A 22,929-nucleotide genomic window follows, 5' to 3' on the forward strand; every position below is an offset into this window, starting at 1 on the left:
TTGTGCCCCTACCCTCGGTGCACTTGCTGATGTTGTGCAGCAGCAGCGGGTACTTGGTGAGCCGCTGCATCTCGGACACGATCAGATCCTTCAGCTGCAGCCGCCGGCACTGCGGGTTGCTCTCGGCCTCCTGCAGGGGGACAGCCTGAAATCCTGCAATTCCTGACCCTGCTGGGGGCTGGAATCCCAGAATTCCAAAAGTTCTGGGCTCACTCGTGTCCCAAATCCCAGAATTCCGCACCCCAAGGGCGCCAGAAATGCAGGGATTCTGAAATTCCTGAGCTCGTTTGTGCTCGAAATCCTGGAATTCTGCACCCCAAGGGTGGCAGAAATCCTGGAATTCTAAAATCTCTGAGCTCGTGGGTTCCTGAAATCTTGAAATTCCAGAATTCTGCACCCCATAATTCTGGAATTCCTGACCCTACTGGTTCCTGAAATCCCAGAATTCTGCACCCCAAGGGTGGCAGAAATCCTGGAATTCTAAAATCTCTGAGCTCGTGGGTTCCTGAAATCTTGAAATTCCAGAATTCTGCACCCCATAATTCTGGAATTCCTGACCCTACTGGTTCCTGAAATCCCAGAATTCTGCACCCCAAGGGTGGCAGAAATCCTGGAATTCTAAAATCTCTGAGCTCGTGGGTTCCTGAAATCCTGGAATTCCAGAATTCTGCACCCCGTAATTCTGGAATTCCTGGCCCTACTGGTTCCTGAAATCCCAAAATTCCTGACCTCATGGGCTCCTGAAATCCCAGAATTCCTGGCCCCACTGGTACCCAAAATCTGAAGTTCCTGACCTCACTGGTGCCAAAAATCCTGGAATTTCTGACCCCACTGGTGCCTGAAATTCCCAAGTTCCTGACCCCATGGGCGCCAGAAATCCTGGAATTCCAAAATCTCTGAGTTCATAGGTTCCTGAAATCCTGAAATTCTGCATCCCAGGGGTGCCAGAAATCCCAGAATTCTGGAATTCCTGACCTTATTGGTTCCTGGAATCCAGGAATTCCTCACCCTATTGGTTCCCAAAATTCCGAAGTTCCTGACCTCATGAGTTCCTGAAATCCCAGAATTCCTGACTGCACTGGTGCCAGAAATTCTAGAATTCTGGAATTCCTGATCCCATTGGTGCCTGAAATCTCCTAAAAGGGTTCCCAAAATCCCAAAATTCCTGACCCCAATGGGGAGAAAACTGGAGGAAAAGGGGGAAAAAAGAGAAAGGGGGAAAATCAGACGGAAAAAAAGAGGGGGAAAGGGGAAAACCAGGAGGAAAGAAGAGAAATAAAAGGTGGAAAGGAAGGTTAAAAATTGGGAATAAAATAGGGAATTGCCTTGGAAGGGCCCAGACCTGCATGAAGAGCTGGAACCTGCTCTCCTTGCGCTGCTTGGTGCGGATCAGCTCCAGCGCCAGCGACTGCCCCGAGCAGAACGCGGCAGCAACAGCCTGGAACTCCTGCTTGGCAGGGCCATCAAACTGGGGAAAATGGGAAAATTGGGATCAGGGAATGGCCAGGAATTGCAGAGCTCCTGCTTGGCAGGGCCATCAAACTGGGGAAAAAATGGGAAAAATGGGATCAGGGAATAACCAGAGTTCACAGAATTCACAGAATTCCTGCTTGGCAGGGCCATCAAACTGGGAAAAAATGGGGAAAATGGGATCAGAGAATGGCAGAATTCCCAAAATTCACAGAGCTCCTGCTTGGCAGGGCCATCAAACTGGGGAAAATAATGGGAAAAATGGGATCAGAGAATGGCAGAATTCCCAAAATTCACAGAGCTCCTGCTTGGCAGGGCCATCAAACTGGGAAAAATGGGATCAGGGAATGGCCAGGGTTCACAGAGCTCCTGCTTGGCAGGGCCATCAAACTGGGAAAAATGGGATTAGGGAATGGCAGAATTCCCAAAATTCACAGAGCTCCTGCTTGGCAGGGCCATCAAACTGGGGAAAATAATGGGAAAAATGGGAAAAATGGCATCAGAGAATGGCCAGGAATCACAGAGATCACAGAGCTCCAGCTTGGCAGGGCCATCAAACTGGGGAAAATAATGGGAAAAATGGGGAAAATGGGAAAATTGGAATCAGAGCATGGCCAGGAATCGCAGAGCTCCTGCTTGGCAGGGCCATCAAACTGGGATAAAAAATGGGGAAAATGGGAAAACTGGGATTAGGGAATGGCCAGGGTTCACAGAATTCACAGAATTCCTGCTTGGCAGGGCCATCAAACTGGGAAAAATGGGAAAAATGGGATTAGGGAATGGCCAGGGTTCAGAGAGTTCACAGAACTCCTGCCTGGCAGGGCCATCAAACTGGGAAAAACGGGAAAAAATGTGAAAAAATGGGATTAGGGCACTCCAAATATTCCCAAAATTCCTGGGAAAAATGGGATTAGAGCATTCCCAGGATTCCCAGGATTCCCAAAATTCCCAGAACTGGGGGTTGGCTCACCCTGGCCAGCATGAGGTCGCCGATCTGGCGGATGAGGGGTCCTTCCTCTTCCCGGAGCTTCTTCATGGATTCCAGAAGGGAATCTGGGAGAGAATGTGGGAAAAATGGGAAATGGGAGAGGGGAAAATGGGAAAAAACAGGGAAAAAACGGGAAAAAAAAGGGGAAAAGAGAGGAAAAAATAAAGGAAAAAAGAGAGGGGAAAAGAGGGGAAAAAAGATTTGGGAATTTGGAGATTTTGGATTTCGGGATTTTAGGGATTTCAGGATTTTGGGATTTTTGGGATTTGGGGATTTGTGGGACTTGGGAATTTGAGATTTCAGGATTTGAGGATTTGGGATTTTGGGATTTTCAGGATTTCAGGATTTGGGGATTTGGGAATTTGAGAACTTTGGGATTTGGGAATTTTGGGATTTGGGGACTGTGGGATTTTGGGATTTGGGATTTTTGGGATCTGTGTTCACTGTGCACATTGATGAGGTCGGGCAGGTTGGGGAAGAGCAGGATCCCAGGGGGGTTTTGGGAATCAGTGGGGTCAGGAACTTTGGGATTTCAGGATTTGGGAATTTGGGATTTTTGGGAATTTGGGATTCAGGCTGAGTGTGCACGTCGATGAGGTCGGGCAGGTTGGGAACCCAGTGAGGTTTTGGGGTCAGGAACTCTGGGATTGGGGGATTTTGGGATTTGGGATTTTTGGGATTTTGGGATTCAGGCTCACTGTGCACGTCGATGAGGTCGGGCAGGTTGAGGAGGAGCAGGATCCCAGTGGGGTTTTGGGAACCCATTGGGTCAGGAACTCTGGGATTGGGGGATATTTGGGATTTTTGGGATTTGGGATATTTGGGATTTTTGGGAATTTGGGATTCAGGCTCACTGTGCACGTCGATGAGGTCAGGCAGGTTGGGGAAGAGCAGGATCCCAGTGGGGTTTTGGGAATCAGTGGGGTCAGGAACTCTGGGATTTGGGGCTTTTGGGGATTTGGGATTTTTGGGATTTCTGGGGATCTGTGCTCACTGTGCATGTCGATGAGGTCGGGCAGGTTGGGGAGGAGCAGGATCCCAGTGAGGTTTTGGGAACCCAATGGGTCAGGAACTCTGGGATTTTGGGATTTGGGGATTTTGGGATTGGGATTTTTGGGATTTTTGGGAATTTGGGATTCAGGCTCACTGTGCACGTCGATGAGGTCAGGCAGGTTGGGGAAGAGCAGGATCCCAGTGGGGTTTTGTGAATCAGTGGGGTCAGGAACTCTGGGATTGGGGATATTTGGGATTTTTGGGATTTGGGATATTTGGGATTTTTGGATTCAGGCTCACTGTGCACGTCAATGAGGTCAGGCAGGTTGGGGAAGAGCAGGATCCCACGGGAGTTTTGGGAATCAGTGGGGTCAGGAACTCTGGGATTTGGGGCTTTTGGGGATTTGGGATTTTTGGGATTTCTGGGGATCTGTGCTCACTGTGCATGTCGATGAGGTCGGGCAGGTTGAGGAGGAGCAGGATCCCAGTGGGATTTTGGGAACCCATTGGGTCAGGAACTCTGGGATTGGGGATATTTGGGATTTTTGGGATTTGGGATATTTGGGATTTTTGGGATTTGTGATTCAGGCTCACTGTGCACGTCAATGAGGTCGGGCAGGTTGAGGAGGAGCAGCATCCCAGTGGGGTTTTGTGAATCAGTGGGGTCAGGAACTCTGGGATTGGGGGATATTTGGGGATTTTGGGATTTTGGGAATTTGGGATTCAGGCTCACTGTGCACGTCGATGAGGTCGGGCAGGTTGGGGAAGAGCAGGATCCCAGTGAGGTTTTGGGAACCCATTGGGTCAGGAACTCTGGGATTTTGGGATTTGGGATATTTGGGATTTTTGGGAATTTGGGATTCAGGCTCACTGTGCACATCGATGAGGTCGGGCAGGTTGGGGAAGAGCAGGATCCCAGTGAGGTTTTGGGAACCCATTGGGTCAGGAACTCTGGGATTGGGGATTTTGGGATTTGGGATATTTGGGATTTTTGGGATTCAGGCTCACTGTGCACGTCGATGAGGTCGGGCAGGTTGGGGAAGAGCAGGATCCCAGTGAGGTTTTGGGAACCCAATGGGTCAGGAACTCTGGGATTGGGGGATATTTGGGATTTTGGGATTCAGGCTCACTGTGCACATCAATGAGGTCGGGCAGGTTGGGGAAGAGCAGGATCCCAGGGGGGTTTTGGGAACCCATTGGGTCAGGAACTCTGGGATTGGGGATATTTGGGATTTTTGGGATCTGTGCTCACTGTGCACGTCGATGAGGTCGGGCAGGTTGGGGAAGAGCAGCCCCAGCTCCTCCCGGCTCAGCAGCTGCTCCCGGCGCAGGCGCTGGTAGAACAGCAGGTCCAGGACACGCAGCGTGCGCACGTGGGACAGCTCGGTGACAAACAGCTCTGGGGACACACAGGGACATTGGGGACATTAATGGGACACTGGGGACACTGGGGATACTGGGAACACTGGGACAGGATGGGACAGCTCGGTGACAAACAGCTCTGGGGACAGCAATGGGGACATTAATGAGACACTGGGGACATTGGGGACATCATTGGGGACACTGGGGATACTGGGGACATTGGGGACATCAATGGGACACAAGGGACATTGGGGACACAGGGACAGGACACGCAGCGTGCGCACGTGGGACAGCTCGGTGACACACAGCTCTGGGGACAGAGACACAAACAGGGACATTGGGGACATCACTGGGGACACAGGGGATACTGGGGACATTGGGGACATCAATGGGACACAGGGGACATTGGGGACAGGATGGGACAGCTCAGTGACAAACAGCTCTGGGGACAGAGACACAAACAGGGACATTGGGGACAGCTCGGTGACAAACAACTCTGGGGACACAAACAGGGACATTAATGGGGACATTGGGGACACTGGGACAGGATGGGACAGCTCGGTGACAAACAGCTCTGGGGACAGGGACAGACAGGGACATTGGGGACATCATTGGGACACAGGGGACATTGGGGACACAGGGACAGCTCGGTGACAAGCAGCTCTGGGGGGACACTGGGGACACAGGGACATCACTGGGGACATCAAATTCTGAAAGCAGCACCACAAAATCCAGCCCCGAATCCCAGAAATGAGCCCCCAGATCCCAAAAATTCCTCCCAAATCCTGGGAATTCCCTCCAAAACCACCTCCCCCCCAAATTACACCCTCCCTAAAAATCCCCAAATCCCTGTTTCCCCCCCAGAATTCCCAAAATTCCAAGATTTTAACCCCCAAAATCCCTGTTACCCCCCCCCACACACACACAGAATCCCCGCAATTCCCCGATTTTGACCCCAAAAATCCTTGGAATCACTCCAGAATTCCAGGATTTTAACCCCCAAAACCACCTCCCCTCCAAATTCCCCCCTCCCCAAAACCCCCAAATCCCTGTTCCCCCCCAGAATTCCCAAAATTCCCACCATTGATGACCTCCTGCCGATCCACCTCCCTCTGGCTCAGGTTGGCCACGAGCTCCCGGCTCACCGAGTGCTGCCAGCTCTGGGAATTTGGGGAATTCTGCTGCCAGCTTTGGGGATTTTGGGAATTTTGGGAATGTTGGGATTCAGGGTCAGGCTCCAGGTCAGGGCTGGGGCCCTGCTCGTCCTCCAGCAGGTGAGGCAGGAACGGATCAGCCCCAAAGCCCAGGCTGGGAGAGTCCACGCTCCTGGAAAATGGGAATTTGGGGGAAATTGGGGGAAAAATTTGGGAAAAATTTGGGGGAAAATAGGGGAGAATTGGTGAAAAGTTTGGGGGGAAATTGAGGGAAAACTGGGGGGAATTGAGGAGAGAACGGGGGGAAAATTTGGGGGAAATCAGGAGAAATTTAGGGTGAAATTGGGGGAGGAAATTGGGAAAAATGGAGGGGAGATATTGGGGGAAAATAGGGAAAAACTGGAGAAAAAATGGGGGGAAAACAGGGAATGGGAATTCCAAGGGGGGTCACTCACCTGCGCCCCATCTTTGGTGTGTAGGGGGGGGTGGGATTTTCCAGGGATCTGGGAAAAGGATGGAAAAATCACCCCAAATTCCCAAATCCCAAACTTTTCCCCAATCCCAAAAGTTTCAGCTTCCAGATCCAGGGATTTAACTCCAAATCCTGCTGCTTTCCATGGATTTTTCCATGGGTTTTTCCATGGATTCTGCAGGAATTGTTCCATGGATTTTTAATGGATTTTCCATAGATTTTCCATGGATTTTTTAATGGATTCTCCACAGATTTTCCATGGATTTTTTTAATGGATTCTCCACGGATTTTTCCATTGATTACGCAGGAATTTTTCCATGGATTTTCCACGGATTTTCTATGGATTTTTCCAGGGATTCTGCAGGAATTTAGGAACTGAAGAGAAAAAAAACCCTCCCTCCAACCCCCAAAATCCCAATCCCAAAAACACCCAAATCCCAAACTTTCCTCCTTCCCACTGCTCCCGCCTTTCCAGATTTTGATCCCAAACTCCCAGAACTCGTGCTGGGAGCTCTGGAATTGCAGGAATTCTGGGATCCCCACCTGCTGGAGAGGCTGGAGGCTCAACCTTGACCTGCACCCTCTTCCCAAAACCCCAAATCCTAAACTTTGCCCTCCCAATTCCCTTCCTTTCCCAGCCTCCCATCCCAAATCCCCGTGATCCCAAACTCTGGGCTCAGAATCTCCAGAGTTCTCAAAATTTGGGCTCAGAATTCCCAAACTTTGGGGTCAGAATTCCCCAGTCCCCACCTGTTGGAGAGGCTGGAGGTGTGAGACCCTTCCCAAAAAACCCCAAATCCCAAACTTCTCCCTCCCAATTCCCTTCCTTTCCTAGCCCATCCCAAACCCCCGTGACCCTGAACTCTGGGTGCAGAATTCCCAGAATTTGAGGTCAGAATCCCCAGAATTTGGGGCCAGAATTCCCAAAATTTGGGGCCAGAATTCCCAAAATTTGGTCTTCAAATTCCCCAATCCCCACCTGTTGGAGAGGCTGGAGGTGTGAGTGAGACCCTTCCCAAAAACCCCAAATCCCAAATTTCCTCCTTCCCGCCGCTCCCGCCTTTCCAGATTTTGATCCCAAACTCCCAGAACTCGTGCTGGGAGCTCTGGAATTGCAGGAATTCTGGGATCCCCACCTGCTGGAGAGGCTGGAGATGGAGGCTCCACTCTGGATTCCTTCCCAAAACCCCAAATCCCAAACTTTGCCCTCCCAATTCCCTTCCTTTCCCAGCCTCCCATCCCAAACCGCCGTGATCCCAAACTCTGGACTCAGAATCTCCAGAGTTCCCAAAATCTGGGCTCAGAATTCCCAAAATTTGGGCTCAGAAATCCCCAATCCTCATCTGTTGGAGAGACTGGAGTCTCAACCTTGACCTGCACCTTCTTTTCAAAAATTTCCAAATCCCAAACTTTCCTCCACCCCAATCTTCCCAATGCCCTCCCAGTTTCCTGTCCTTTCCCACATTTCCATCCCAAACCCCAAAATTTGGGATGGAAACTCCAGAATTCCAGGAATTCTCTGGATCTCCACCTGCTGGAGAGGCTGGAGGTGTGAGTGAGACCCTTCCCAAAAAACCCCAAATTTCCTCCTTCCCGCCGCTCCCGCCTTTCCAGATTTTGATCCCAAACTCCCAGAACTCGTGCTGGGAGCTCAGGAATTGCAGGAATTCTGGGATCCCCACCTGCTGGAGAGGCTGGAGGCTCAACCTTGACCTGTATCCTCTTCCCAAAACCCCAAATCCCAAACTTTGCCCTCCCAATTCCCTTCCTTTCCCAGCCTCCCATCCCAAACCCCCGTGATCCCAAACTCTGGGCTCAGAATCTCCAGAGTTCTCAAAATCTGGGCTCAGAATTCCCAAACTTTGGGGTCAGAATTCCCCAGTCCCCACCTGTTGGAGAGGCTGGAGGTGTGAGACCCTTCCCAAAAAACCCCAAATCCCAAACTTCTCCCTCCCAATTCCCTTCCTTTCCCAGCCCATCCCAAACCCCCGTGACCCTGAACTCTGGGTGCAGAATTCCCAGAATTTGAGGTCAGAATCCCCAGAATTTGGGGCCAGAATTCCCAAAATTTGGTCTCCAAATTCCCCAATCCCCACCTGTTGGAGAGGCTGGAGGTGTGAGACCCTTCCCAAAAATTCCCAAATCCCAAACTTGTCCCCAATCCCAAAAGTTTCAGCTTCCAGATCCAGGGATTTAATCCCAAATCCTGCTGCTTTCCATGGATTTTTCCACGGATATTCTATGGATTTTTTCATGGGTTTTTCTATGGATTCTGCAGGAATTATTCCATGGATTTTCCCACGAATTTTCTATGGATTTTTCCATGGATTCTACAAGAATTGTTCCATGGATTTTTAATGGCTTTTCCATAGATTTTCCATGGATTTTTGAATGCATTCTCCACGGATTTTTCCATTGATTATACAAGATTTTTTCCACGGATTTTCCATGGATTTTCTATGGATTTTTCCAGGGATTCTGCAGGAATTCAGGACCTGAAGAGAAAAAAAAACCCCTCCCTCCAACCCCCACAATCCCAATCCCAAAAACACCCAAATCCCAAATCCCGCCGCTCCCGCCTTTCCAGATTTTGATCCCAAACTCCCAGAACTCGTGCTGGGAGCTCTGGAACTGCAGGAATTCTGGGATCCCCACCTGCTGGAGAGGCTGGAGATGGAGGCTCCACTCTGGATTCCTTCCCAAAACCCCAAATCCCAAACTTTTCCCTCCCAATTCCCTTCCTTTCCCAGCCTCCCATCCCAAACCGCCGTGATCCCAAACTCTGGGCTCAGAATCTCCAGAGTTCTCAAAATCTGGGCTCAGAATTCCCAAACTTTGGGGTCAGAATTCCCAAAATTTGGGCTCAGAATTCTCCAATCCCCACCTGTTGGAGAGGCTGGAGGTGTGAGACCCTTCCCAAAAAACCCCAAATCCCAAACTTCTCCCTCCCAATTCCCTACCTTTCCTAGCCCATCCCAAACCCCCGTGACCCTGAACTCTGGGTGCAGAATTCCCAGAATTTGAGGTCAGAATCCCCAGAATTTGGGGCCAGAATTCCCAAAATTTGGGGCCAGAATTCCCAAAATTTGGTCTCTAAATTCCCCAATCCCCACCTGCTGGAGAGGCTGGAGGTGTGAGTGAGACCCTTCCCAAAAACCCTAAACCCCAAATTTCCTCCTTCCCGCCGCTCCCGCCTTTCCAGATTTTGATCCCAAACTCCCAGAACTCGTGCTGGGAGCTCTGGAATTGCAGGAATTCTGGGATCCCCACCTGCTGGAGAGGCTGGAGGCTCAACCTTGACCTGTATCCTCTTCCCAAAACCCCAAATCCCAAACTTTTCCCTCCCAATTCCCTTCCTTTCCCAGCCTCCCATCCCAAACCCCCGTGATCCCAAACTCTGGGCTCAGAATCTCCAGAGTTCCCAAAATCTGGGCTCAGAATTCCCAAACTTTGGGGTCAGAATTCCCAAAATTTGGGCTCAGAATTCCCCAGTCCCCACCTGTTGGAGAGGCTGGAGGTGTGAGTGAGACCCTTCCCAAAAATTCCCAAATCCCAAACTTTTCCCCAATCCCAAAAGTTTCAGCTTCCAGATCCAGGGATTTAATCCCAAATCCTGCTGCTTTCCATGGATTTTTCCACGGATTTTCTATGGATTTTTCCATGGGTTTTTCCATGGATTCTACAGGAATTGTTCCATGGATTTTCCATGGATTTTTGAATGCATTCTCCACGGATTTTTCCATTGATTATACAAGATTTTTTCCACGGATTTTCCATGGATTTTCTATGGATTTTCCCAGAGATTCTGCAGGAATTCAGGACCTGAAGAGAAAAAAACCCCTCCCTCCAACCCCCACAATCCCAATCCCAAAAACACCCAAATCCCAAATCCCGCCGCTCCCGCCTTTCCAGATTTTGATCCCAAACTCCCAGAACTCGTGCTGGGAGCTCTGGAATTGCAGGAATTCTGGGATCCCCACCTGCTGGAGAGGCTGGAGGCTCAACCTTGACCTGTATCCTCTTCCCAAAACCCCAAATCCCAAACTTTGCCCTCCCAATTCCCTTCCTTTCCCAGGTTCCCATCCCAAACCCCCGTGATCCCAAACTCTGGGCTCAGAATCTCCAGAGTTCTCAAAATCTGGGTTCAGAATTCCCAAAATTTGGGCTCAGAAATCCCCAATCCTCATCTGTTGGAGAGACTGGAGTCTCAACCTTGACCTGCACCTTCTTTTCAAAAATTTCCAAATCCCAAACTTTCCTCCACCCCAATCTTCCCAATGCCCTCCCAGTTTCCTGTCCTTTCCCAGATTTCCATCCCAAACCCCAAAATTTGGGATGGAAACTCCAGAATTCCAGGAATTCTCTGGATCTCCACCTGCTGGAGAGGCTGGAGGTGTGAGACCCTTCCCAAAAACCCCAAATCCCAAATTTCCTCCTTCCCGCCGCTCCCGCCTTTCCAGATTTTGATCCCAAACTCCCAGAACTCGTGCTGGGAGCTCTGGAACTGCAGGAATTGAGGGATCCCCACCTGTTGGAGAGGCTGGAGGCCGAGGAGGAGGCCGAGTGCAGCCGGGGGGTGTCGCTGCCCGTGTCCATGTCGACGTCGCTGCGCGAGCGCGGCACCAGCTCGGCCCGGCGCGAGCGCCGCAGCTCCTCGCGGCCCTTGAGCGACTCGGAGCGCCCCAGCCGCACCTCGCAGCGGGAGCTGCAGGGGAGAGGGAGAGCTGGGAAAAATCTGGGAGTGATGGGGAAAAATCCTGGGGTTTGAGGGGAAAAAAATCCTGGGATTTGAGGGGAAAAAAATATGGGAATTCGGGAAAAAATCCGGCGGTTCGCGGCTAAAAATCGCAGGAATTATGGTAAGAATCCCAGGGATTTTGAGAGAAATATTGGGATTTAGGGGAGAAAAATCTTGGGATTTAGGGGGGAAAAATCCCAAAGTTAAGGGGGAAAATCCTGGGATTTAGGGGAGAAAAATCCCACCATTTAGGGGTGAAAAAAACCAAAGATTTTTGAGAAAAAATCCTGGGATTGAGGTGAAATCCGACCCCGAGCGCCCCAGCCGCACCTCGCAGCGGGAGCTGCAGGGAAAAGGGAGTGCTGCTAAAAATCTGGGAGTAATGGGAAAAAATCCTGGGATTTGAGGGGAAAAAAATCCCAAGATTTAGGGGAAAAGAACTCGGGATTTAGGGGAAAAAATCCTGGGATTTACAAGGATAAAAATTCCCAAAATTTAGGAGAGAAAAATTCTGGGATTTAAGAGAGAAAAATTCTGGGATTTAGGGGAGAAAAATCCTGGGATTTAGGGAGGAAAAATCCCAAAGTTAAGGGGAAAAATCCTGGGATTTAAGGGAGAAAGACCCCAAGATTTAGGAGAGAAAAATTCTGGGATTTAGGGGAGAAAAATCCCAGAATTTAGGGGACAAAAAACCCCGAGATTTTCGAGAAAAAATCCCGGTGAGATCCTGGGATTTGGGATGGGAACCAACTCGACCCTGAGTGCCCCAGCCGCACCTCGCAGCGGGAGCTGCAGGGAAAAGGGAGAGCTGCTAAAAATCTGGGAGTGATGGGGAAAAATCCTGGGATTTGAGGGGAAAAAAATCCTGGGATTTGAGGGGAAAAAAATATGGGAATTCGGGAAAAAATCCGGTGGTTCGCGGCTAAAAATCGCAGGAATTACGGTAAAAATTCCAGGGATTTAGAGAGAAAAATATTGGGATTCAGGGGAGAAAAATCCCACCATTTAGGGGAGAAAAAAACCCAAGATTTTTGAGAAAAAATCCCAGGATTGAGGTGAAATCCGACCCTAAGCGCCCCAGCCGCACCTCGCAACGGGAGCTGCAGGGGAGAGGGAGAGCTGGTAAAAATCCTGGGGTTTGAGGGGAAAAAAATATGGGAATTTTGGTAAAAATCCGGCGGTTCGCGGCTAAAAATCGCAGGAATTACGGTAAAAATCCCAGGAATTTAGAGAAAAAAATTCTGGGATTTAGAGGGGAAAAATCCCAAGGTTTAGGGGAAAAGAACTTGGGATTTAGAGAGAAATTCTGGGATTTAGGGGGGAAAAATCCCAAGGTTGAGGAGAGAAAAATCCTGGGATTTAGGGGAAAAAATCCTGGGATTTACAAGGAAAAAAATCCCAAGATTTAGGGGAAAAGAACTCGGGATTTAGGGGAAAAAATCCTGAGATTTACAAGGAAAAAAATACCAAGATTTAGGAGAGAAAAATTCTGGGATTTAAGAGAGAAAAATTCTGGGATTTAGGGGAGAAAAATCCCAGAATTTAGGGGAGAAAAAACCCCAAGATTTTTGAGAAAAAATCCCGGGATTGAGGTGAAATCCTGGGATTTGGGATGGGAACCAACTCGACCCCGAGCGCCCCAGCCGCACCTCGCAGCGGGAGCTGCAGGGGAAAGGGAGAGCTGGTAAAAATCTGGGAGTGATGGGGAAAAATCCTGGGGTTTGAGGGGAAAAAAATCCTGGGATTTGAGGGGAAAAAAAATGGGAATTTGGGCAAAAATCCGGCAATTCGCGGCTAAAGATCGCAGGAATTACGGTAAAAATCCCAGGGATTTAGAGAGAAATTCTGGGATTTAGGGGAGAAAAATCCTGGGATTTAGGGGGGAAAAAATCCCAAAGTTAAGGGGAAAATCCTGGGATTTAGGGGAGAAAGATCCCAAGATTTAGGGGAAAAGAACTTGGGATTTAGGGGGAAAAATCCTGGGATTTACAAAGAAAAAAATCCCAAGATTTAGGAGAGAAAAATTCTGGCATTTAAGGGAGAAAAATCCCAAAGTTAAGGGGAAAAATCCTGGGATTTAAGAGAGAAAAATCCCAAGGTTTAGGGCTAAAACATCCCAACATTTAGGGGACAAAACCTTGGAATTCAGAGGAAAAAAATCCTAAAATTTAGGGGGAAAGAACTCAGATTGAGGGGAAAAAATCCTGGGATTTAGGGTAGAAAAATCCCAAGGTTTAGGGGAAAAAAATCCCTGAGATTTGGAGGAGAAAAATTATGGGAATTAGAGAAAAAAATCCCAAGATTTAAAGGGAAAAAATCCTGGGATTTAGAGAGAAAAACCCCAAGATATAGGAAAGCAAATCCTAGGATTTAGGGAAAAAAAAACCCACAGGATTCAGAGGAAAATCCTGGTATTTAGTGTAAAAGTTGTAGAATTTGGAGAAAAAATCCTGGGAATTAAGTGAAAAATCACAGAATTTATAGGAAAAAAATCACAGGATTTAGTTAAAAATTCCTGGAAAATCCCAGAATTCTGGGGGAATCAATTCCCCCAAACAATCCCAAATCCCAAAATTCCCAAATTTCTCTTTCATCTCTCAGGCTCCAGCAGCCCCTCGGGCACGCTGCCCGTGCTCAGGCGCTGCCTGTGGGGATCCCCAAATCCCAAATCCCAGGATTCCGGTGATTGATTCCCACAATTCCCAAAATTCCCAGAATCCCAGAATTCCCAAATCCCCCTCACCTGTCTGTGTCCAGCAGCACCTCGGGCACGCTGCCCGTAGGGCTCCCCAAATCCCAAATCCCAGGATTCCCGTGATTGATTCTTGTGATTCCCACAATTCCCAGGATTCCCAGAACTCCCAGATTCCCAAATCCCAAATCCCAGGATTCCTGTGATTCCCAGAATTCCAGGAATTCCCAAACCCCCTGACCTGTCAGGCTCCAGCAGCCCCTCGGGCACGCTGCCCGTGCTCAGGCGCTGCCTGTGGGGATCCCAAATCCCAAATCCCAGGATTCCCGTGATTGATTCCCCCAAATCCCAAATCCCAGGATTCCTGTGATTGATTCCCACAATTCCCACAATTCCTGTGATTCCCACAATTCCAGGAATTCCTAAATTCCCAAACCCCCCTCACCTGTCAGTGTCCAGCAGCCCCTTGGGCACGCTGCCTGTGGGGATCCCCAAATCCCAGGATTCCTGTGATTGATTCCCCCAAATCCCAAATCCCATTATTCCCGTGATTGACTCCCACAATTCCCACAATTCCTGTGATTCCCAGAATTCCAGGAATTCCCAAATTCCCAAACCCCCCTCACCTGTCAGGCTCCAGCAGCCCCTCGGGCACGCTGCCCGTGCTCAGGCGCTGCCCGTGGGGATCCCAAATCCCAAATCCCAAATCCCAGGATTCCCATGATTGATTCCCCCAAATCCCAAATCCCAGGTTTCCCGTGATTGACTCCCACAATTCCCAGGATTCCCGTGATTCCCAGGATTCCCAGAATTCCCAAATTCCCAATCCCCCTGACCTGTCCGTGTCCAGCAGCCCCTCGGGCACGCTGCCCGTGCTCAGGCACTGCCTGTGGGGATCCCAAATCCCAAATCCCAAATCCCTGTGATTGATTCCTGTGATTCCCACAATTCCCAGGATTCCCCGAATTCCCAAATTCCCAAATTTCCTCTCACCTGTCCGTGTCCAGCAGCCCCTCGGGCACGCTGCCCGTGCTCAGGCGCTGCCTGTGGGGATCCCAAATCCCAAATCCCAGGATTCCCATGATTGACTCCCACAATTCCCGTGATTGATTCCCACAATTCCCATGATTGATTCCCACAATCCCCGTGATTGACTCCCACAATTCCCACAATTCCCACAATTCCCAGGATTCCCGGAATTCCCAGAATTCTCAATCCCCCTGACCTGTCAGTGTCCAGCAGCCCCTCGGGCACGCTGCCCGTGCTCAGGCGCTGCCCGTGGGGATCCCAAATCCCAAATCCCAAATCCCAGGATTCCCGTGATTGATTCCCACAATTCCCATGATTGATTCCCAGAATTCCAGGAATTCCCAGAATTCCCAAACCCCCCTCACCTGTCAGTGTCCAGCAGCCCCTCTGGCACGCTGCCCGTGCTCAGGCACTGCCCGTGGGGATCCCAAATCCCAGATCCCAAATCCCAGGATTCCCGTGATTGACTCCCACAATTCCCATGATTGATTCCTGTGATTCCCACAATTCCCAGGATTCCCACAATTCCCAAATTCCCAAATCCCCCTGACCTGTCAGTGTCCAGCAGCCCCTCGGGCACGCTGCCCGTGCTCAGGCACTGCCCGTGGGGATCCCAAATCCCAAATCCCAAATCCCAGGATTCCCATGATTGATTCCCCCAAATCCCAAATCCCAGGATTCCCGTGATTGATTCCCACAATTCCCAGGATTCCCACAATTCCCACAATTCCCAATCCCCCTGACCTGTCCGTGTCCAGCAGCCCCTCGGGCACGCTGCCCGTGGGGATCCCAAAATCCCAAATCCCAAATCCCAAATCCCAGGATTCCTGTGACTGATTCCCAGAATTCCCACAATTCCCAGGATTCCCAGGATTCCCAGAATTCCCAAATCCCCCTGACCTGTCCGTGTCCAGCAGCCCCTCGGGCACGCTGCCCGTGCTCAGGCGCTGCCCCGCGCTCTCGGGCTCGCCGTGGCTGTTCTCGAAGTGCTGGATCATGGTGCGCACGTTCCCGGGGCGCACTGCTGGGAGAGGAGCGGGGAATTCAGGGAATGGGGGGCACTGGGGTCTCAGCCTGGGGCTGAGGCACAACTCCTGCTCAAATCCCAACATTCCAGCTCAAATCCCAAAATTCCAGCTCAAATCCCTGCTCAAATCCCAAAATTCCAGCTCAAATCCACAAAATTCCAGCTCAAATCCCAAAATTCCTGCTCAAATCCCAAAATTCCAGCTCAAATTCCCGCTCAAATCCCAAAATTCCAGCTCAAATCCCAACATTCCAGCTCAAATCCCCAAATTCCAGCTCAAATCCCAACATTCCAGCTCAAATCCCCGCTCAAATCCCCAAATTCCAGCTCAAATCCCAAAATTCCAGCTCAAATCCCAAAATTCCTGCTCAAATCCACAAAATTCCAGCTCAAATCCCCAAATTCCAGCTCAAATCCCAAAATTCCAGCTCAAATCCCAAAATTCCTGCTCAAATCCCCGCTCAAATCCCAAAATTCCAGCTCAAATCCACAAAATTCCAGCTCAAATTCCAGCTCAAATCCCCAAAATTCCAGCTCAAATCCCAAAATTCCAGCTCAAATCCCAAAATTCCTGCTCAAATCCCCGCTCAAATCCCAAAATTCCAGCTCAAATCCACAAAATTCCAGCTCAAATCCCAACATTCCAGCTCAAATCCCAAAATTCCAGCTCAAATTCCCGCTCAAATCCCACAAAATTCCAGCTCAAATTCCAGCTCAAATCCCCAAATTCCAGCTCAAATCCCCAAATTCCAGCTCAAATCCCAAAATTCCAGCTCAAATCCCAAAATTCCTGCTCAAATTCCTGCTCAAATCCCCAAAATTCCAGCTCAAATTCCAGCTCGAATCCCCAAATTCCAACCCTAATTCTAAATTTCCTATTCTAAATTCCCAAATTCCAGCTCAAATTGCACCTCAAATCCCCAAATTCCGGCTCAAATCCCCAAAATTCCAGCTCAAATCCCCAAATTCCAGCTCAAATCCCAAAATTCCAGCTCAAATTCCAGCTCAAATCCCCAAAATTCCAGCTCAAATCCCCAACTGCCTAGTCTAAATCCCAAATTTCCCATCATAAATCTCCTGTCCTAAATCCCCAAATTTCAGGTGAAATCCCCAAAATTCCAGCTCAAATCCCAAAATTCCAGCTCAAATCCACAAAATTCCAGCTCAAATCCCCAAATTCCTGCTCAAATCCCAAAATTCCCAGCCTGAATCCCAAATTCCCAGCCCTAATTCTAAATTTCTTGTCCTAAATCCTCAAATTCCAGCTCAAATCCTGAAATTCTTGGTCTGAATCCCAGAATTCCCAGCCTGAATCCTGAAATTCCAGTTCAAATCCCAAATTTCCCATCAATTCCTGTACTAAATCCCAAATTTTCCATCCCAAATCCCAAATTTCCCACCCTAAATCCCAATTTTCCCATCCCAAATCCCAAAATTCCCAGGAATTCCATGGGGAAAAAAAAAAAAAAAAAAAAAAAAAAAAAAGGAATAAAGCCCCAAAATTAAAAAAGAAGAAGAAAAAAAAAAGACGGAAAAATGAAGGAAAAGCAACAAAAATTTGGGAATTTTTACCTTCCACAGGGGACAGGGGGACATGAAATGCTGGAAAACAAAGAGGAGATGTCAAAATTCCCCAAAAAATATTGGGAATTTGGGAATGGTGATGGGATGAGAACAGAAAAAAAAAACCAGGAATGATGGCGGGATTGGGGGAATTCCAGGGGAAATCTGGGAAAATTTTGGGAATTCCAGGAAAATTTTGGGGAATTGGAGGAATTCCAGGAAAATTTCAGAAATCCCAGGGAGATTTTGGAAAATTCTAGAGGAATTCCAAGGGAATTTTGGGGAATTCCAGGGAAATTTTGGAGAATTCCATGGGAGTTCCAGGGAATTTTTGGGGAATCTCCATCCCTGAGATTGGATTTTTTTGGGATCTTTGGGATTTTTTTTTTTCCCCATTCCAGGATTTCTCAAACCCCCCAAATTCCATCAGGATCCCCTGAAATTCCCTGGAAATTCCCTTTAAAATCCCCTCAAAATTCTTGTAAAACCTCCAAAAAATTCCCTTTAAAATCCGGGAAGAATCCCCGCAAAATTCCTGTAAAATCTCAGGAAATTCCTCTAAAATTCCTGTAAAATCTGGGAAAAATCCCAGGAAATTGCTGTAAAATTTTGGGAAAATCCCAGAAATTCCCAGGGATGATCCCAAGGCTGGAAAATTTTGGGAATTTTTGGGAATTCTGTGCACTCACTGCTCTGGGAGGAGCTCCGGGGTTTCCCGATGTATTTCAGGATCGGGTTCTGCCTCTGCTCCTTCTCCTTCTTGGAGCTGCTGCTCTGTTGGGAAAAACATCCTGGAATCCCTTGGAATTCTGGGAATTCCCCAGCCCACAGCCCAAAATCCCATCCCAAATCCCAAATTCCCATCCTAAATCCCAAATTTCCCATCCCAAATCCCAAATTTCCCATCCCAAATCCCAAATTTCCCATCCCAAATCCCAAATTTCCCATCCCAAATCCCCAGGTTTCCCATCCTAAATCCCAAATTCCCAATCCCAAATTCATCATCTTAAATCCCAATTTTCCCATCCTGAATCCCCAAATTTCCCATCCCACATCCCAAATTTCAATCCTAAATCCCAAATTTCCCATCCCAAATCCTGAATTTCCCATCCCACATCCCAGATTTCCCAGCTCAATTCCCAAATGTCCCATCCTAAATCCCAAATTCCCAATTCCAAACTCACAAATTCCAAAATCCCAAATTCAGAATTTCCCATCCCAAATTCCCAATCCCAAATCCTGAATTCCCAATTCCCAAATCCCAAATTTCGAATCCGAAATCTCAAATTCCTTATCAAATCTTCAAATTTGGGTCAAAATTCCTAAAATTTGGACCAAAACTTCCAGGATTTGGAAATTACCAAAATTCTGTCAAAAATAATGGAATTTAGTCCAAAAATAATGGAATTTGGGAAAAAAAAAATCATGGAGTTTGTGTCCAAAATTGTGGAATTTGGGTCAAAAATTTGAGGAATTTAGTTCAAAATTCCCAGGATTTGGGTGAAAATTCCCAGAATTTGGGTCAAAAATGGAATTTGGACCAAAAATGGAATTTGGGTTAAAAATTATGGAATTTAAGTTGAAATTCCCAGGATTTGGGTGAAAAATTCTGGGATTTGGTCCAAAATTCCCAGGATTTGGGTGTGAACCCCCAGGTTGGATTCCTGGGATCTGCTCCTGGAGTTTTCCCACGGAATTCCTGGAATTCCCAAGGAATTCCCACCTTTTTGGCCTTGGGGAAGAAGGGCAGCCACTTGTCCTTATCCGGGATTTTCTCGGAGGCTCCTCCAGGATTCCGGAATTCCCGAAATTCCCGAAATTCCCGGAATTCCCGGGGCCGGATCCCGGCGTGGGCCAGGAAGGTGCTGAGGGCGAAGGCCATGGGAGAGCTGGGGAGAGAAAATTCCAGATTGCCAGAATTCCCAGAATTCTGAGGGGCCTGGAATTCCAGAGGGAGGGAAAAGTGGGAAAATTTGGAATATCAGGGAAGGAAAAATGAGGGAAAGAGGGAAAATTGGCAATGAGAGGGAAAAGATTCCAGAGGGAAAATTTGGGATTGGGAATCCTGGATTGCCAGAATTCCTGGAATTCCCGGGTTTCTGAGGGGCCTGGATGGGGAGGGAGAGGATCCTGGAATTCCAGAGGGTAGGATTGCCAGAATTCCCAGAATTCCAAAGGGTAGGATTCCCAGAATTCCGGAGGGTAGGATTGCCAGAATTCCCGGAATTCCAAAGGGTAGGATTGCCAGAATTCCAGAGGGTAGGATTGCCAGAATTCCAGAGGGCAGGATTCCCAGAATTCTCAGAATTCCCAGAATTCCAGAGGGTAGGATTGCCAGAATTCCAGAGGGTAGGATTCCCAGAATTCCCAGTTTTTCCCCCGGATCCGCTCACCTTCGCTCCTCCTCGTACTTGGACCTGTGGGAAAAGGAATTCCTTGGTTTCCTCCTTTGCCAGTCCCAAATCCCCAAATCCCAAATTCCCAAATCCCCATTCCCACATCCCAAAAATCCCAATTCCCAACCCCAATTCCCAATCCTGAACTCCCATCCCAGATCCCAAATCCCCATTCCCATTGGGAATTCCCAAATTCCCATCCTAATCCCAAATCCCCGTTCCCATCCCAAATCCCCAAATCCCCAAATCCCCATATTCCAAATAAAACCCAAATCCCAAATTCCCAGATCCCAAATTTTAAATTCCCATTCCCAGCTTCCCTTCCCCAATCCCAAATTCCCACTGCCATTCCAAATTCCCCAATTCCAAATCCCAAATCCCCATTGGGAATCCCCCAGCTGTCCCCAGGATGTCCCCCAGCTGTCCCCAGGATGTCCCCAGGATGTCCCCAGTCTCACAGGATGTCCCCCAGCTGTCCCCAGGATGTCCCCAACTGTCCCCAGTCTCACAGGATGTCCCCAGTCTCACAGCATGTCCCCCAGCTGTCCCCAGGATGTCCCCCAGCTGTCCCAGCTGTCCCCAATCTCACAGGATGTCCCCAGCTGTCCCCAGTCTCACAGGATGTCCCCCAGCTGTCCCCAGGATGTCCCCAATCTCACAGGATGTCCCCCAGCTGTCCCAGCTGTCCCCAGCTGTCCCCAGTCTCACAGGATGTCCCCCAGCTGTCCCCAATCTCACAGGATGTCCCCAGCTGTCCCCAGGATGTCCCCAGCTGTCCCCAGTCTCACAGGATGTCCCCAGCTGTCCCCAGCTGTCCCCAGCTGTCCCCAGTCTCACAGGATGTCCCCCAGCTGTCCCCAATCTCACAGGATGTCCCCCAGCTGTCCCAGCTGTCCCCAGTCTCACAGGATGTCCCCCAGCTGTCCCGGATGTCCCCAGTCTCACAGGATGTCCCCCAGCTGTCCCAGCTGTCCCGGATGTCCCCAGCTGTCCCAGCTGTCCCCAGGATGTCCCCAGCTGTCCCCAGGATGTCCCCAGCTGTCCCCAGTCTCACAGGATGTCCCCAGCTGTCCCCAGTCTCACAGGATGTCCCCCAGCTGTCCCCAGTCTCACAGGATGTCCCCCAGCTGTCCCAGCTGTCCCCAGGATGTCCCCAGTCTCACAGGATGTCCCCCAGCTGTCCCAGCTGTCCCCAGGATGTCCCCAGTCTCACAGGATGTCCCCCAGCTGTCCCAGCTGTCCCCAGGATGTCCCCAGCTGTCCCCAGGATGTCCCCAGCTGTCCCCAGTCTCACAGGATGTCCCCCAGCTGTCCCCAGTCTCACAGGATGTCCCCCAGCTGTCCCAGCTGTCCCCAGGATGTCCCCAGTCTCACAGGATGTCCCCCAGCTGTCCCAGCTGTCTCTCTGCCAGCGCTCTCTCCCTGTCCCGGCTCTCCCGCGGGTCCCTCTGGCAATTCCCCAGCTCCAGCTCCTGCAGCTCGTTCTCCCCATAGAGGCTGCCCAGCCCCAGCGTGCGCTTCGTCCTGCATGGGGAAAAAAAAATGGGAAAAATGGGAAAAATGGGAATGAGCAGAATTCCCAAAATTCATAAAATTTGAAGTTTTCCGCTCGGTTTTGGGGGGAAAGCAAAAAAAACGGGATCGGAAAAAGCAGAAATTCCTCAAATTTGGGATTTTCCACTTTGTCCTGAAATGGGAAAAATGGGAATGGGAATGGTCAGAATTCCTAAAATTCCCAAAATTTGGGGTTTCCCACTCGGTTCTGGGGATAAAAACGGGAGTGGAAAAGGTGGAAATTCCTGGAATTTGGGATTTTTCTGGATAGTTATGGGGGAAAAGATCAGAAAAAAATGGGATTGGGAATGGCCAAAATTCCCAAAATTCCCCAAATATGGGGTTTTTCAGTTCAGTTCTGGGGGAAAAAAACGGGATTGGAAAGGCAGAAATTCCTGAAATTTGGGATTTTCCACTTCATCACAGGGACAGGGAAAAATGGGAAAAATGGGATTGGGAATGAGCAGAATTCCCAAAATTCCCCAAATTTGGGATTTTCTGTTTGATTCTGTTTAAAAAAAACAGGAACAGAAAAGGTAGAAATTCCTCAAATTTGGGGATTTTCCACTTTGTCATGAGGATGGGGAAACGGGAAAAAAAATGGGATTGGGAATGGCCAAAATTCCCAAAATTCTCCAAATTTGGGGTTTTTCAGCTCAATTCTGGGGAAAAAAACAGGATTGGAAAAGGTGGAAATTCTTCAAATTTGGGATTTTTCACTTTCTCCTGGGGACAGGAAAAATGGGAAAAAAAGTGGGAAAAATGGGAAAAGTGGGAAAAATGGGATTGGGAATGAGCAGAATTCCCAAAATTTGGGGTCTTTCTACTTGGTAGCAGGGGAGAAATGGGATTGGGAATGCTCAAAATTCCCAAAATTTGGGATTTTTTTTTTGTGGGGAAAAAAACCACCAAAAATGAGTGGGGAGGTGGCAGAATTGCTGGAATTCCCAGAATTTGGGATTTTTTTTGGGATTTTCCCCACCTGTAGTCCTGGAGCTGCTCGTGGATGTCGGGCAGGACGAGCTCCTGCGCCTCCTGCAGCGCCGCCCGCGCCTCCTCCCCGTTCCGCAGCCGCAGCTCTGGGAAATCCGGGAAAATTTGGGAAAATTTGGGAAAATTTGGGAATGCTCCAGCTGCTCCTCTCGTGCCAGAGGTGATTCCCAGTTTTCTGAGACTCCAGGGAAAGTTTGGGAGTGAAAATTCCCCGGGGGGATTCTTGGAATGCCGAACTCACCGATCTCTGCCAGGAGCTGCTCCGGCATCTTCACGCGGAGGGGCTGGAAAAGAGGGGAAATCCATCCCAAAATTATCCCAAAATCCATCCCAAAATTATCCCAAAATCCATCCCAAAATTATCCCAAAATCCCATAAAATCCATCCCAAAATTATCCCCAAGTCCTCACAAAATCCATCCCAAAATTATCCCAAAATCCCAGAAAATCCATCCCAAAATTATCCCAAAATCCCCCAAAATCATCCCAAAATCATCCC

General features: G+C 49.1%; 1 protein-coding gene across 9 annotated transcripts in view; it reads right to left on the reverse strand.

Annotated features, from left to right (window-relative positions):
* ARHGEF11 (Rho guanine nucleotide exchange factor 11) overlaps positions 1-22,929 on the reverse strand; it is a 56,781-nt gene that overhangs the window by 15,393 nt on the left and 18,459 nt on the right. For 4 of the 9 annotated variants that reach the window (XM_056509989.1, XM_056509985.1, XM_056509990.1 and 1 more), the window contains 15 exons: positions 22,673-22,715; positions 22,421-22,517; positions 21,259-21,408; positions 19,882-19,905; positions 19,212-19,377; positions 18,178-18,262; positions 17,498-17,527; positions 15,799-15,922; positions 10,968-11,144; positions 6,423-6,470; positions 5,895-6,139; positions 4,704-4,850; positions 2,441-2,523; positions 1,343-1,468; positions 13-130 (listed from right to left, as the gene is read on the reverse strand). In XM_056509989.1, the coding sequence (XP_056365964.1) occupies positions 13-130; positions 1,343-1,468; positions 2,441-2,523; positions 4,704-4,850; positions 5,895-6,139; positions 6,423-6,470; positions 10,968-11,144; positions 15,799-15,922; positions 17,498-17,527; positions 18,178-18,262; positions 19,212-19,377; positions 19,882-19,905; positions 21,259-21,408; positions 22,421-22,517; positions 22,673-22,715 (1,663 nt within the window). The remainder of the gene's footprint in view (positions 1-12; positions 131-1,342; positions 1,469-2,440; positions 2,524-4,703; positions 4,851-5,894; positions 6,140-6,422; positions 6,471-10,967; positions 11,145-15,798; positions 15,923-17,497; positions 17,528-18,177; positions 18,263-19,211; positions 19,378-19,881; positions 19,906-21,258; positions 21,409-22,420; positions 22,518-22,672; positions 22,716-22,929) is intronic. The other 5 variants (XM_056509986.1, XM_056509992.1, XM_056509988.1 and 2 more) reach the window with 3 other exon arrangements.

This window comes from Oenanthe melanoleuca, chromosome 25 (genome assembly GCF_029582105.1).
Source record: "Oenanthe melanoleuca isolate GR-GAL-2019-014 chromosome 25, OMel1.0, whole genome shotgun sequence".
Taxonomy (NCBI): domain Eukaryota; kingdom Metazoa; phylum Chordata; class Aves; order Passeriformes; family Muscicapidae; genus Oenanthe; species Oenanthe melanoleuca.